This window comes from Artibeus jamaicensis, unplaced genomic scaffold, assembly GCF_021234435.1.
Source record: "Artibeus jamaicensis isolate MK-2021 breed Jamaican fruit bat unplaced genomic scaffold, CSHL_Jam_final contig_388, whole genome shotgun sequence".
Lineage (NCBI taxonomy): Eukaryota > Metazoa > Chordata > Mammalia > Chiroptera > Phyllostomidae > Artibeus > Artibeus jamaicensis.
This window is the reverse complement of record NW_026521813.1, coordinates 5,729,566-5,745,872: the sequence shown is the minus strand read 5'-3', so window position 1 is coordinate 5,745,872 and position 16,307 is coordinate 5,729,566. Positions and strand designations below refer to the sequence as shown.

Here is a 16,307-nt window from a genome sequence, read left to right as displayed (position 1 = left end):
CAGACTTGTGGGGGTGAGCACATCCTATATATTTTTTTCTAATATTTCCTGGACACCCTGAGTTCTGAACTCCATTACAAATCCCTATTTGCCCCCACCTTGGCTGCACCCTGTTACAGGTTCACCATCCAAAGTCAAGTCTCTTTGTGTCCTTTATCCCCCACTTTAGCCTCTTCTACCTCTTCCTACCCCTCCCCTTTCTCTTTGGAAATCACCATACTTTGAGAAGCATAGGACTTCAAATCAAACTGCAAGAGAAGCTGGGAAAGGTAGTCTAGCTGTATGTTCAGAAGGAAGAATGGATCCAAGAAAGACTTATCACTCTTTCAGTCCCATGTGCTTTAGCAGCTGCAGGCTTCGATCAGGACAGTAGAGGTAGGCCCAGCCCTACGAGTCCACAGTTCTGATCTCCACTTTTGTCCTCTAGGTGCAGCTATGGCCAAGTCCAAGAACCACACTTGTACAACCAGTCTCGAAAATGGCAGAAACGGCATCAAGAAACCCGAATCACAAAGACACAAATCTCTTAAGGGGGTAGATCTCAAGTTTCTGAGGAACATGAACAACAAAAAAGGGCCTGGAGAAGATACAGACCAAAGCCACGAGTACACATGCCAAGCTATTAAGGCCCTGATGAAACCCAAGGAGGTCAAGCTCAAGATCCCAAAGGGTGGCACCTGCAAGCTTAATCGACTTATCTACATTGTTCACCCAAAGCTTGGGAAATGTGCTCATGCCCACATTGCCAAGGGTCTCAGGCTCTGCTGGCATTAATTGGTTGATTCTTGTATTTACTTTGATCAAGGATTGAACCCAAAACCTTGGTGTATTGGGAAGACACTCTAACCAACTGAGCTACCTGGCCAGGGATTTCAGATATGATTTTCTATAGTTGGTAAGAATGTTTACTTATTTTGAACTCATACAAGTTATTTTTCCAAGCTATTGATAACTGCCTAATATAGAATGACTTTGACTTAGTAAATGTTTTGTCTTATTGCACATGTAATTTATTACTTTTAAAAATTGTAAATATTTTTCTGTGCTAATGCTAAACTGAAATTCCAGAGTGATAAATATAAGGGGAATTAGGTTTTTAAAAATTACCCTGTTGGAATTTGGGCAACTATTAGCTTTTATACTACATTATATCATTTATTAGCCACCCTACACTAATTTATAAAATTTTTGTCTTACAGCTTTCTACTTAAAATTCAATTGGCATCATAGAAAATGAAAACAGTGATCTAATGAATACAAAATGAAGGCTTGTATTTAATTACGGAATTCTTCCCATTGTACTTGTTAGCATTTGAGGTGCATACTATTACAATTCTTTATAAAAAGAAAACAGAAACCAGGAGAAAAAAGTAAAGATAGGAAAAAAAAGACTGGCATAGGAAAAAGTAATGATATTATAAAAATGAGTAAGACCTGAATTTAACGCTATTGGAATTCAGTGCCTACTGAGAGAGTTAAATAGCTAAATCTTCACCAAAAAAGTGGTGAATGCCTCTTTTCACTGCCATGGTAAACACAGAGTTGGAACCTGCCCTCCAGAGAAAGTTTTGGACAGTGCCCTTAATGTCTAATGCCAGCTTTGGAATTTTTTTTCTGGGTGAGCAGGGGGAGAACACACTGATAAGTCTCAGCTATGTTCTCAATTTCTAAGATATAATGCTTTTGAACATTCAGGTTCCACTCAATATTTTCCGATTATACACTCACTTTCTAAGATCTCTTCTGTCTAGTAAAACAGGTACTAGATTTTAGTGCAATAAATATGTCAGTGTGTTTTGAGACAACAAAGACAAGTTGTTTTTTTTTTAAATATAGAAGATTCTTTAACTGTTCGCTCTTTTGGTATAACTTATCAAACGTCAAATAGGCCCTGCCTGGTGTGGCTCGGTGGATTGAGTGCCAGCCTCGCGACCAAAGGGTTGCTGGTTTGATTCCACAGCCAGGGCACATGCCTGGGTTGTGCGCCATGTCCCCAGTTGGGGGCATGTGAGAAACAACCAACTGATGCTTCTGTCCCTCTCTTTCTCTCTCCTTTCCCCCTCTCTAAAAATAAGTAAATAAAAACAATCTTTAAAAAAAAACCTCAAATAGGACGCTGATACAGTTAATTTGCAGTATCTTTTTAAGATTTTCTAAATAGACTTCCACCAAGATGGAGGCGTAGGTGGAAACACTTTGCTTCCTCACACAACCAAATCTAAAAACAACAAAGTTTTAATAATAATCAGTGCAACCAAACCACAGAAAATCAAACAATACAGAGTCCAAAAACAACGAACAGCTCAGCTAAACCGGTGAGAAGGGCGAAGCCGGCAGCAGAGTGGTCAGGCAAAAACAATCCCCCAATCCCGGCGGCGGGCAAGCAGCCAAGGGCGTGGATCCCAGGTGCAGGGTAGCTACGGGAAGGCTCAGGGCACAGCTGGCTGTCTGAGGTCATGCATTTGCTCGCAGATAAACCAGTGAAGAGACGTGCATTGAGACAGACCGCGAAGACCCCGGCGTAGGGCGGCGGACTCACACATTTGTGCTCAGATAAACAGGTGGGGGGTAAGTGGTGAGGCGGACTGGGCCAGCAGAGAGGACCGCCATTGCTCCCTCTCTGACCCCGCCCCCACATACAGCTGGTCACAACCCAGCGACCTGGGTGGCCCCGCCCTGGTGAACATCGAAGGTGCCTCTCCTCATACGTAAAAGGCACAAACAGATCAAAACATGGCTCAAGAATAACTCAGAGCCCCAGAGCCGATAAATCTAAGTGAGAAAGAAATAGCCAAACTTTCAGATGCACAGTTCAAAACACTGGTGATCAGGATGCTCACAGAACTGGTTGATTTTAGTCACAAATTAGAGGAACATATGAAGGCTAAACTAATTGAAATGAATGGAAATGCACAGGAAACCAAGAGTAATAGAAAGGAAACTGGGACTCAAATCAAGGGAGCAGACCAGAAGGAAGGAAAAGATGACCAAACAGAAAAGGATGAAGAAATGAGAATTCAAAAAAATGAAGAGAGGCTTAGGATCCTCCAGGATATCTTTAAACGTTCCAACATCCGAATTATAGGGGTACCAGAAGGGGAAGAGGAACAGTCACGAGTGGAAAACTTATTTGAACAAATAATAAAGGAGAACTTCCCCATTCTGGCAAAGGAAATGCACTTCCAGGAAATCCAGGAAGCTCAGAGAGTCCCAAAGATGTTGGACCCAAGAAGGAACACACCAAGGCACATCATCATTATATTAGCCAAGATTAAAATGAAGGAGAGAATCCTAGAAACAGCAAGACATAAGGGGACAGTCACCTACAAAGGAGTTCCCATCAGACTGTCAGCTGATTTTTCAAAAGAGACCTTTTAGGCAAGAAGGGGCTGGAAAGAAGTATTCCAAGTCATGAAAACCAAAGACCTACAACCAAGATTGCTCTACCCAGCAAAGCTTTCATTAAGAATGGAAGGACAGTTAAAGTGCTTCTCAGATAAGATCAAATTCAAGGAGTTCATCACCACCAAGCCCTTATTATATAAAACGTTAAAGGGACTTATCTAAGAAGAAGAAGATAAAAAATATGAACAGTGAAAGGACAGCAAACTCAGTTATTAACAACCACACCTAAAACAAAAGCAAATTAAGAGGACAGCTAGATCAGGAGTGAACCATAGAAATGGAGATCACATGGAGGGTTAGCAACAGGGGAGTGGGAGAAGGAGAAGGGGGGAAAAGGTACGGAAAATAAGTAGCATAGACAGTAAGTAGATAGAAAATAGGTAGGGTGGAGGGTAAGAATAGTATGGGAAATGTAGAATCTAAAGAACTTGAGACATGTGTTCATGAACTAAAGGGGGGGAATAGTGGGGGAGGGGTGTGCAGGGTGGAGGGGAATGAAGGGGGAAATAGAGCAAATGTAATGGCATAATCAATAAAATTTTAAAAATTAAAAAATTTTTCTAAATATATGGCAGACGCCTGAATTTTAGTCATGAAGACTTGTATTTGAAAACTTGCTCCATCACTAACAAGCTGTTTGACCTCAAAGGTGATTAATCAACATAAATTAATCTATCTCACATAGATTAATCATCTAGTTTTCTCATCTGTAAGATGGAGATAATAGTAACTGTTTGTATGTTTACCAGTACCCAAAACATAGAAATTGCTGAATAAATCATTACAGTGTTGTGGTCTTTTCTTTAAGGTATATTACAGCAATGATGTTTGTAATATACCTTAAAGAAATGTCTGTAATAAGGGCCTGGAGAGTGATTGGCAAAATAGAGATTATAATCCTCCTTACAAATTGATAAATTAGTATGTTACTATTTTATGAATACTGGCCACAGACACAAGACTGATGGTTCAGAGACAAAAGGACTTTACCACTCACAGCACAGTAAGCAACATGAGGTTCACATGGATGCTATGCATGCAGTGAGTTTGCATTGAGGCTGAGAAATACTGAGCTGTGGGAATTAATACCACTTATAATAAGCAGTAACTAAACCTACTCTTTGTCTGGGGGAGGTATTACCTCATCCCTCAAAGTTGCTCATTTCAAACACAGCCCTGAGGTATGTCCCAGGTAAGGAACAGTAAGAGCCTTGCATTTTTGGCATATTCAACAAGAATGTATAGAGATGGTCAGGGCTGAGTGATAACTCTTTGAATGTAGAGTATAATGCCTAATATTGTCAGTGTCAATAAATAAATTAATGAGTAAATGAAAATATGCTCATAAACAATGTAATTAGCATAGTTATTACATTGCTTTTGTTGTAATTTTATGTTAAAATAAAAATAAATATTAAAAGGATAATAGTTTATTGATTAAAGTAAAACTATTTATTGTGATTATTATTTATCTTACAAAACCATGAGATAACCTGAGTCCTTCCTAGGAAATGTGGAGATCTGTCTGTAAGAGACAGATAAATGGTGATAGTTGAGAATACAAAAGCAAACATATCTATAATTATTGAATTTGCTTATTATTTTTAACTACCTTCAACTTGTCATGTTGAACTTTAGAGAGAAGAGTAAGTACAATAAGTAATTGACTGAAGGTGCTGTGTTTAACCTTAAAGTCCATTTAGCTAATCTACTAATCAATTTTAACTCTGTGCAGCTGCCTCAGCTAGACATGCTTTTTGGTCTTCATACCACACCACCTCCTTTCACCCTTTCAAGGCCTACTTTCTGTTCTGTCAACAGCTGCTTGATTTAACCTCAGCATATTCTTTGGGTAGCAATTTTTTTAAATTTATTTTTAGACAGAGAGGAAGGGAGGGAGAAAGAGAGGGAGAGAAACATCAATGTGTGGTTGCCTCTTGCAAGCCCCACACCTGGTACTTGGTCCTCAACCCAAGCATGAACCCCAACCAGGAATCCAACCAGCAACCTTTTGGTTTACAGGCTGGCACTCCATCTACTGAGCCACACCAGCCAGGGCTTACTTTATTTTTAAGTATATTTTATCGATTATACTATTATAGTTGTCCCAGTTTTTCCCCTTTGCCCCCCTTTGCCCAGTACCCCACTTCACTCCAGTAATATCCCCTTTAGTTCATGTCCATGGGTCATGCATATATGCATGGGTCGTGCAACTTCTTTCGCTTCTCCATTTCCTATACTATTCTTAATATCCCCCTGCCTATTTTGTACCTACAAATTATGCTTCTTAATCCCTGTGCTTTTCCCCCATTCTCTTCTGCCCCCTCCCCACTGATCACCCTCCACATGATCTCCATTTTTATGATTCTGTTCCTATTCTAGTTGTTTGCTTAGATTGTTTTTGTTTTTTAGATTCAGTTGTTGATAATTGTGATTTTGTTGCCATTTTACCATTCATATTTCTGATAGTCTTCTTTTTCTTAGATAAGTCCCTTTAACATTTCATAGAATAAGAGCTTGGTAAGGATGAACTCCTTTAACTTGACCTTGTCTGGGAAGCACTTTATCTGCCCTTCCACTCTGAATGATAGCTTTGCTGGATAGATGAAATCTGGGTTGTAAGACCTTGTTTTTCATCATTTTGAATACTTCTTGCCAGTCCCTTCTTGCCTGCAAAATATGTTTTGAAAAAATTAGCTGACAGTCTTATGGGAACTCCTTTGTAGGTTACTCTTTGCTTTTCTCTTGCTGCTTTTAAGATTCTCTCTTTATCCTTAACCTTTGGTATTTTGATCATGATATGTCTTGGTGTGGTCTTCTTTGGGTCCAACTTGTTTGGGACTCTGTGCTTCCTGAACTTGTATGTCGATTTCTTTTACCAAATAAGGGAAGTTTTCTTTTATTATTTCTTCAAACAAGTTTTCAATTTCTTGTGCTTCTTCTCCTTCTGGCATCCCCATGATTTAGATGTTGGCACATTTGGAAATGTCCCAGAGACTTCTTATTTTCTCCCTGTTTTTTTGAATTCTTGTTTCTTCATTCTGTACTGGCTGACTGTTTATTTCTTCCTTATGTTCCAAATCATTGATTTGAACCCTGGCTTCCTTCTCTTCCCTGTTGGTTCCCTGTGGATTTTTCTTTATTTCACTTAGTATAGACTTCATTTCTTCCCTTATGCATTTTCCATACTCAATGAGATTTCTAAGCATCTTTATCACTAGTGTTTTGAACTCTACATCTGATAGGCTAGCTATCTCCATTTTGCTTAGCTCTTTCTCTGGAGTTTTGATCTGTTCTTTCATTTGAGGCATATTTTTTTTTCTCCTCAATTTGGAAGCCTCCCTGTGTTTATTTCTGTGTACTAGGTAGAACTGCTTTGGCACCGTTTGGCACACCTATTACATTGTAAGGGGCAGAGCCTTAAGTATCTGCCAGAGTAGGACAACCTGCTTCAATGCTTTGTGGCGCTGTGTGTGGTAGAGGTTTTAGAGAGAGAACAATGCCAGTTGCTCAGCTCTTGCCCCATCTCCAGTCACTTCCTCCACTTCCTGTATGAGTCTGGCATCCTTCTAGCTGTTGCCATGGTGCTGAAGTACACAGTGGGTGGGTTTGTGTACATTCTGGGGCTGTGCAAGTCCTTTAAAAGGACTCTCCTGAGAGTCTGGCAGTAACTCCCCACTGATTTTTACAGTCAGAAGATATGAGGCTTTATTTACCTGGCTCTGGAACCCTGGGCTGTGTGGTCTGGCCTGGGGCTGCAATAGCTCCCTCCCCAGGTATCCCTCCCATTTTTTATCTACCACACATGAATGTGGAACTGCCTGTTCCACCAGCCACCACCACCACTTCCTCACTGCCGCAGCCACACTGAGTCCTTTCTGCCCTGGGTTCCCATCTCCACTCCTCCTACCCATCTGGATGAATATTTCTTCTTTAAATCCTTGGTTGTTGGACTTCCATGCAGTTTGGTTTTCTGGCACTTATGGTTGTATTTTGTTTTGAGGTTAGTTATGAACTTCTTATGGTTGAGTGAGGAGGAGAAGCATATCTACCTACGCCCCCATCTTGGCCAGAAGAGCTCATTCCATATTTTAGTTTACTATATAAACCACTGTTTCTTATAAAGCTTTTATTTTTGCTGATATTTCTAATCCTTTTGTTTTGTCCTTCTGATAAAAGAAATAAGAAGAAGCCCCCCAATTCAGCCCAAGAAGCAGCCCAAGGAGTTGGACGAGGAAGATAAGGAATTCAAGCAGAAGCAAAGAGAGGAGAAGAAATTCCTAGCAGTCAAAAGTGAGGTCCTTGGATAAAGGCTCTCTGGCCACAGGTGGAATTACAAAATCTGGCAAAAAGTGAAGTGTTCCTTGTGCATGGGGCAATGATGATTCTTCATTCAATTTCTATTTTAACATCTGGATTTCCTGCCATCTATCTGTTGCCACCTATAGCCAGAATGAAATGTTTTCTTGGAGCGTTTTGTACATTTAAGTATAAACTATTGTCCTGGCCAGTGTGGTTCAGTTAGTTGGACCATCGTTTCATACACAAAAAGGCTATAGGTTCAATCTCTGGTCAGGGCACACAGCTAGGTTGTTTGTTCAGTCCCCAGTTAGGGTGCATATGAAAGGCAACCAGTCTATATTTCTCTTTCACATCAATGTTTCTCTCTCCTTTTCCCTTCCTCTTTCTCTAAAATCAATAAATATATTTTTAATTAAAAATAATAAGCTCTTGTAAGAAGTAATAATCATATAGTAGTCCATCTCCTCTTTAGTTCCTCCCACTTATCCTTTCTATCTTACCTATGAGGTCAGAATAAACCCAGCACAAAATCTTGTCAAAGTGTGTTCTGTTCTTCGGTCTTTGTTCTATCCAAATTCTGTACTGCCTGACATTAAACCAAATCTTTTGATTAAAAAAAAAAAGCAACAGCACAAATGCCAGTTGGATTACTTTGTAAATGAACCTGGATTTTCTCTAAGGAAGCTTTTGGAATTTTATTTTTATTCTTGGTAATTAAAATATAATGAGGAAAAATATGTACAAATATGTACATAAAATTTTATTTTTTATATACCTTACCTGATTTTTCATAGACATTTTCCATTTAAACCTTCATTTTTAGTCCTGCAGAATTTTTTTTTATAATTTTATGTCCTCTATTTCTTTAATTCTCAGTTTCTGAAATGCATACTAGTCACTGTTGGAGTTCCTGGATTGATCTTTGATAAACTATCTTTCCTTCTCTTTTTTTCCTCTTTATTCCAGGAGGCTTCCTTGTAGTCCTTCTATTGTTCTTTTTTAAGTCATTTTTTGTTTTGTTTCCAAAACTTTTTATGCCTTCTCATTATTTTTCACAGTATCTAGCATTGTATCTTGCATACTTTTATAGATAAAACATGATTTTGAACTTTTCAAAGGATACTAATCAGAGTTTTATTAGTATTATAAGTTCTCTTCTCATCCCAAATTGGCTCTGTTTCCACCAAGTTTTTTGTTTGTTCATCATGGGCTTTTACATTCTCATTGTTAATTTTCTTCATAGTTCTGGGGATACATATTTGTGCATTTATAGATACAAAATAAAAGCCCAGGTTAGTTAGTGTAGAAGCTGACATGGGTTTCTACTGCTGTGTTGTTCCTCCAATAGACCTCACACAAAGTAGTAGCAACATGTATGTACATGAGTGAGAGCACTAGTTGACCAACTTATGCAGTCTTTCCAGGTAGAAATAGAACAGTTTGAAGAACCACCAAAAAATGAGAATTGGGGTAAAGAGAGACTACTTTGGTATATAACTCTCACATCAGAAGCATTAGGCCTCCTTAAGAAAGTTTTAGTAAATTTCTTTGGAAAATAGCCTCCACTCTTAGCCATACTGATAAGTTAAGGCTTGAAGTCATGCTGCTCTTTCAGGGAGATGGACACCAGAAGGACAAACTAAAAGTTGTTCCAGAAATACACTTACTAACTACCCTGTTAGAACATGCCAATCACAACTCAAGCTTTTATAGATTCATTCCACTGGAAAGTTCAGATGCTATCTCACTATAGCTTTCTCATGCTTGTATTTTAAGCTTAATTTTCTCAGTTATTTTATTTGTCAACAAAGTACCATCCATTTTTCTTCTTCCAGAAATTAATTTAAAACTCTGATTAACTAATCAACTGCTTTCCCATTTTATTTACTGCAATGGTTTTAGTCCCATTTTATTGTTTTACTGCAATTGTAGCATCCCCCAATGCGAGCAACAAATGTTGGAAGCTTTCAGGAGTTTAAGATGGAACTTTATTGGCCAAAGTTTCAAAGTTTTACCTGTGCAGGGGTGAATTCTCGGGGTGTCCGGAGACACGGTGCCAAAATGGCTGCAGATGAGAGTCGCGCCTGGCGCTTACAGCCTAGGGTTTTTATTGGGGTGAGCAAGCAAGCAAATACAGAAGCAGACGTAGCTGTTAGCAATTGGCTATCCCGAGAGAACATACATGGCTATGTTCTCTGCTTGCAACAATGGATACTTTTCTGCAAGGACAAGGTCATGCACAAGGTGGTTGATCTTGTTCAGCACCCTTTGTACTTTCTGTACTTTCTATCTTCCTTGCTGAGACAGTCTGGAGCCTGCCTCCGGTTCCTCTTGGCTACTTTTATCTAATTCCGGGCCAAACACAATATCAATAATATTTAAGGAGGGAGGAGAGGGAAATAAGTGTACTAAAGTCTTTTGCTTTATTTATTACAGTTATTCTTCATATTTTTTAACTTTAAGGTATTTTTTCACTACTATTTAGTCCCCTTATACACCCCTTCTTCTCTACAATCATGACACTGTTGTCCATGTCCATGAGTCCTTTTTCCTTTTTGCTAAATCCCCCCACCCCCTCACTTCCTTCCCCCCACCCCACCTTTGTTGTCATCTGCTCTCTACTATGAGTCTATCTCTATTTCCTTATTAGTTCAGTTTGTCCAAGATTCCATATATCAGTGAAATCATAGGATATTTGTCTTCCTCTGACTGGCATTTTTCATTTAGCATAAGGTTCTCTAGGTCCATCTGTTCTGTGATGAAGGGTAACACTTTCTTTCTTATGGCCAAGTAGTATTCCATTGTGTAAATGTCCCATAGTTGTTTTATCCACTCATCTATTGATGGACACCTGAGCTGCTCCCAAATCTTGGCAATTGTAAATAACACTGCAATGAACATAGGGGTGCTTCTGTTCTTTAGAATTAATGTTTTGTGTTCCCAGAAGTGAGATTAATGGGTTAAAAGGCAGGTCCATTTTTAATTTATTGAGATATCTCCAGACTGCTTTCGATGGTGGCTGCAACAACCTGCATTCCCAAAGACAGTGCAAAGGGGTTTCCCTTTCTCCTCACCAGCACATGATCTTTGTTGATTTATTGAATTAATAGCCATTCTGACAGGTATGAAATATACCTGTCATTGCATTTCTCTCATAATTAGTGACGTTCAGCGTCTATTCATATGTTTATTAGCCATCTGTATGTCCTCTTTGAAAAAATACTTATTCAGGTCCTTTGTCCATTTTGTAATTGGATTGTTTGGGGTTTTTTTGTGTTGAGTTCTGTAAATTCTTTATAAATTTTGGATATTAACTCCTTATCAGATGTATCAGCAAATATGTTCTCCTATTCTGTGGGTTACTTTTTTAAAATTAATTTTAAAATATTTTATTGATTATGCTATTACAGTCATTCCATTTTTCTCCCTTTTATTCCCCTCTGCCCTGTACCCCACCCACCACCATCATTCCCACACCCCAGTTTATGTCCATGGGTCATGCATATAAGTTCCTTGGCTTCTCCATTTTCCATACTATTTTTAAACTCCCCCTGTCTATTTTGTACATACCATTTATGCTTGTTATTCCCTGAATGTTTTCCCCCATTCTCCCTGCTCCCCCTCACCGCTGATAACCCTCCATGTGATCTCCATTTCTCTGAATCTGTTCCTGTTCTAGTTGTTTGCTTAGTTCATTTTTGTTTTAGTTTTGGGGTGTTTTTTTTTTAGCTTCAGCTGTTGATAGTTATGAGTTTGTTGTCATTTTATTGTTTATATTTTCTATCTTATTTTTCTTAGATAAGTCCCTTTAACATTTCATATAATAAGGACTTGATGATGATGAACTCCTTTAACCTGACCTTATCTGAGAAGCACTTTATCTGTCCTTCCATTCTAAATGATAGGTTTGCTGGATAGAGCAATCTTGGATGTAGGTCCTTGCCTATCATGACTTGGAATACTTCTTTCCAGCTCCTTCTTGCCTGCAAGGTTTCTTTTGAGAAATCAGCTGATAATCTTATGGGCACTCCTTTGTAGGTAACTGTCTCCTTTTCTCTTGCTGCTTTTAAGATTCTCTCCTTATCTTTAATCTTGGCTAATGTAATTATGATGTGCCTTTGTGTATGCTTCCTTAGGTCCAACTTCTTTGGGACTCTCTGAACTTTCTGGACTTGCTGAAAGTCTATTTCCTTTGCCAGATTAGGGAAGTTCCCCATCATTATGTTTTCAAGTAAGTTTTCGATTTCTTGCTCTTCCTCTTCTTTTGGCACCCCTATAATTCAGATGTTGGAACACTTAAAGTTGTCCAGAGATTCCTAAGCCTCTCCTCATTTAAAAAAAAAATCTTATTTCTTCATTCTGTTCTGGTTGAATGTTTATTTCTTCCTTCTGGTTCAAACCATTGATTTGAATCCTAGTTTCCTTCCCATCACTGTTGGTTCCCTGTACATTTCCTTTCTTTCATTTTGCATAGCCTTCACTTCTTCCTTTATTTTTCAACCATACTCAAGCATTTCTGTGAGCATCCTGATCACCAGTGTTTTGAACTCTGCACCTGAGAGTTTGGCTATCTCTTCATCAGTTGTATTTTTTCGGGAGCTTTGATCTGTTCTTTCATTTGGGCCATATTTCTTTGTTTCAGTGTATGTGTTGTGTTACAAGGGGCAGAGCCTTTGGTACTCACCATGGCAGGACAATCCACTGTCACTGAGTTGTGGTGCTGTATGTGGGGTAGGGGTCACAGAGGGAACAATGTCACTTGCTGGGCTCTTGGCTACCTTTCAGTCACTTCTCCTGCTACCCACAAGCAAATTGGGTCTTTCTGGTGCTGATTCCCTGGGTGGGTGATTTCGTGTATGTTCTAGGATCCAGTGGGTCTCTCCAATGAACTCTCCTGTGAGGCCGGAACTTTGTCCTGCTGCTGCAACCTCCATAGACTTTTACTCATGGGTTTTGAGACTTTCTTTTCCTGTGCTGGAACCCTGGGTTGCGCAGTCTGTCTCGCTCCCCAGTAGTTCCTCCAAGTTTATCTACACACAAATGTGGGACTGCCATATGCTGTTTCAACTCCCCAGTCCTCCAGCTGCCTTGTCATGTGTCCTCTCTGCCCTGGCTGCCCATCTCCCACCTCCTGCCAGTCTGGATGAATGTTTCATCTTTAACTCCTTGGTTGTTGGGCTTCCATACAGTACAATTTTCTGGTGATTCTGGCTATTTTTTGTTTTTAAATTTGTTGTTGTCCTTCTTTTGGTTGTATGAGGAGGCAAAGTGTATCTACCTATGCCTCTGTCTTGGCCAGAAGTCCTAAGAATTTTCAAATTGTTAAACAAATAGGCAATAGATTTATACTTAATATCAATGTTAAGAAAAAATATTTGCTAGATAACTTTAAGAAGAATGTTATAAGCCCTGGTTGGGTAGCTCTTTTGGTTAGAGAACCATCCAGATATGCAAGATTTCAGGTTTGATTGCCAGTGAGGGCACATACAAGAATCAACTAATAAATGCATAACTAAGTAGAACAACAAATCAATGTTCACTCTCTTTCTTCCCCCTCCCCCTCTCTCTCTAAAATCAATAAATTTTTTAAATGCACAAAAAAAGAATGTTATGTTCATTTGAGCCAACACTTGTTTATAAAAACTTAAATAATAGTAAAAGATAATGAAGATTAGATTTTGTCATTATAGTTATAATCTGTGTAGAACTTTTATAAAACCATTTGATGCAAACTAGAATTTATATCATCAAATGGTAATCTTCAAGAATTATGTTATATTTTTAGCTATTTAATTTCATTTATATTATAAAGTCTTCGAAGAAAAAACTTCCTTCTAGAAATTGTTCACCTGTCTGAGGAGAAACTTAAAAAAAGATATTCATTTTTTTTCAATGCAGATTTTAGAGTTGCTTTTTCATAAACTCTTTAAGCAAGATGAAATATCTGCTATTACATATATAGAGGGATGCTGGAACAAAAGGAAGACTTTTTACCTAATTTACAGATTATAATACAGTCATAGCAGGATTTACTAATAATCAATAGTTGCCCATGAAAGAACTGTATTTGCTACTGAAGAGGTAAACAGATGTGCCTGGAGAAGACAAGCATTTTTCGTACACTAAGTAGTGTAACGATCCTCCCATCATTTAACTGCACAGAGGATCTGTAATTGGTATGCACTGTAATGAATATGGAGAATGAGATGGGAATTCAGTGGTAATTTTAGTTGTTAAAAGCCAAATCCATGTTCTACTGGCACATTTTTAGAGCTAATGCTTAAGAACAAAGATGTTTATATAAAGAAATTGGCTCATGAAAATATATTAAAACAATCATATACATGTAAAAGCACAAATTTTTAATTCACTTTTTATTGTAAAACTTTTCAAATATACATAAGAGAGAAGAGTATGATAAATCATCTTGTACCTGTCACCTCACATCTACAATTACCAGTATTTTGTCATTTTTCTTTTATCTAGCCTTCATTCATTAATTAAAATTGATTTTTACTTTCTGGGGTTTTTTAAAGAAAATTTCAGACATCATTTGGTTATAGCCATGTGATTTTATGAATTTTCACAAATATCTCTAGAAGATAAGGATTGTTTAAAAATACCGTTGTCACGGTAGCTGGTGTGGCTCAGTGGATTGAGTGTGGGCCTGTGACCCAAAGGGTTGCTGTTTCAATTCCCAGTCAGGGCACATGCCTGGGTTGCAGGCCAGGTCCCAGTAGGGAGCCTGTGACAGACAACCACACATTGATCTTTCTCTCCCTCTCTTTCTCCTACCTTTCCCCTCTGTCTAAAAATAAATAAATAAAATCTTCAAAAAAATAATAATACCATTATCACACAAAGTTTTTTAAGTGTCTTAAATATCAAGTCCATTTTTAATTTTCACCAATGGTTTTAAAAGTTTTTTAAGGTTTAGTTATTAGTTTGTTCAAATCAGAATTCAAATAACATCTACAATATTGTCTTTCTTTCATGTATCTTTTAAGTTTCTTTTAATCAATAATATTTTTCCTCCTTTTAAATTTTTTTCTTTTTTCAGATTTGACTTGTTTATATATAACCAAGACTTAAAAAAATATTCATCAAGTAAAAGTCAAAGATATAGACAACAGTTTCTAATACATCTTTCTCCACTTTTATAACAACTCAAGCCTACAGCTTGAGTGATGAACCAATTATACTCCACTGAAAGGTAAATGAAAGAAAAATAAGTCAACCTTTCGGTGAGGGCTGGCTAGGTAACAATGACAATGCAATGAAGGAGTTACTGGAATTTGGCTAGGGAACACAGGAAATCAGAGTGGAGCGCCATTTTTAGAATTTCACACACATAATAAGCCAGTAAGATTTTTGTACAAATTCAGAATATTTTAAGGTTTTTAACAGAAACTCAACTATACTTATTATCTAACATCTCTTCTTTCCTGTGTGCATTTCATGCATGAGGCCAGGTTGTGGATTTTTCCAGTTTTCTGAAATCTTTTTCCAAGGACACTATCTGCCCCATTCCCTGCAGGTCTCCCAGGATGCCAAGCCAGTGTGCTCACTTCTCTCTAAATGAGGTGCCAGGCCCACGAGAAGGGGAATCCTTCAGCAGTGCACTGGAAGGTGGCTCTGGTTTCAAGTACAATGGGCCAGGGGCCCTACTCAGCAGCACCACCTGCTGGCTGGAGTGGTTTGCTTCCCAAGATTGATTGCTCCATTATTTCCATTTCCGAGAGGACCCAAGTGTGGGATCTGGTGACTGATTCCTTAAAAGAGCTCTTCAACGTTAATAGCATTTTTGTTCTTGCTTCAACCATGACAGGCACCTGTGGATTCAGCTTATCCCTTCGCATCCGTCAAGGAAAGCTCCCTAATACCTGAGAAATTACATTTGTTTCCAGCAATAGCCACTACAGCGCTTTCTGGACTGTGTTCTTTCAGTTCTTTCACTCATTTCTCCAAGGCATGGAATGAGTCCTGTGTGGTAATATCATACACTGCCTATGATACACTGGCAGCTGCAGCAGATCCAGGGTAGCACCTGGGAGCCAAGGAATGAAACTGGTCCTGACCAGCAGTATCCCAGATGAGGAGCTTATGAAGTTCATTTCCACAAGGCACAGTTTGGGTCATAAAAGACTCTCCAGTGGTCAGAATGATGTTATTGTCAAAGTGATCCTGGACAAATCCACACACAGTGCTTAACTTCCCAATCCCCCGTGTCCCCAGGAAGACACACACTCTGAGCTTGCATATCAACATCACATGCTCGAAGCTATCTGGGCAGGGCTCAGCCTCTTCCAGGCCCCAGGTGGTGCCATGTCCTTGCCAGCCAGACAATTCTTTTTCTTAATGTTGTTAATTTGTTGAAGAAATAGGGTAATTTGCTTAGTAGAATTTTCACATTTTGGATTTGTCCAATTGTATCTTTATAGTGTTGGGAACAACAATCTAAAGATTGCTTCTGAAATGATCAGAAATACACACCTTCCTCCAATTATATTAGGAAATATTTGACATATGTTGCTGAATACTGAATAAGTTTAATGTGGTTTGATTTACATATACTGTGAAATAATTACCACATTAGGTAT

At 38.6% G+C, this 16,307-nt stretch overlaps 1 protein-coding gene and 1 pseudogene across 1 annotated transcript; one reads left to right on the top strand and one right to left on the bottom strand.

Annotated features, from left to right (window-relative positions):
- The first annotated feature begins 435 nt into the window (after positions 1 to 435).
- LOC119042333 (60S ribosomal protein L29-like) lies at positions 436 to 774 on the top strand. Its single transcript, XM_037136045.2, has one exon. The coding sequence runs from the start codon at positions 436 to 438 to the stop codon at positions 772 to 774; it is 339 nt and encodes a 112-aa protein (XP_036991940.2).
- Positions 775 to 15,375: 14,601 nt separating this feature from the next.
- On the bottom strand, positions 15,376 to 15,975 carry LOC119042331 (ras-related protein Rab-31-like; annotated as a pseudogene).
- Positions 15,976 to 16,307: the final 332 nt, after the last annotated feature.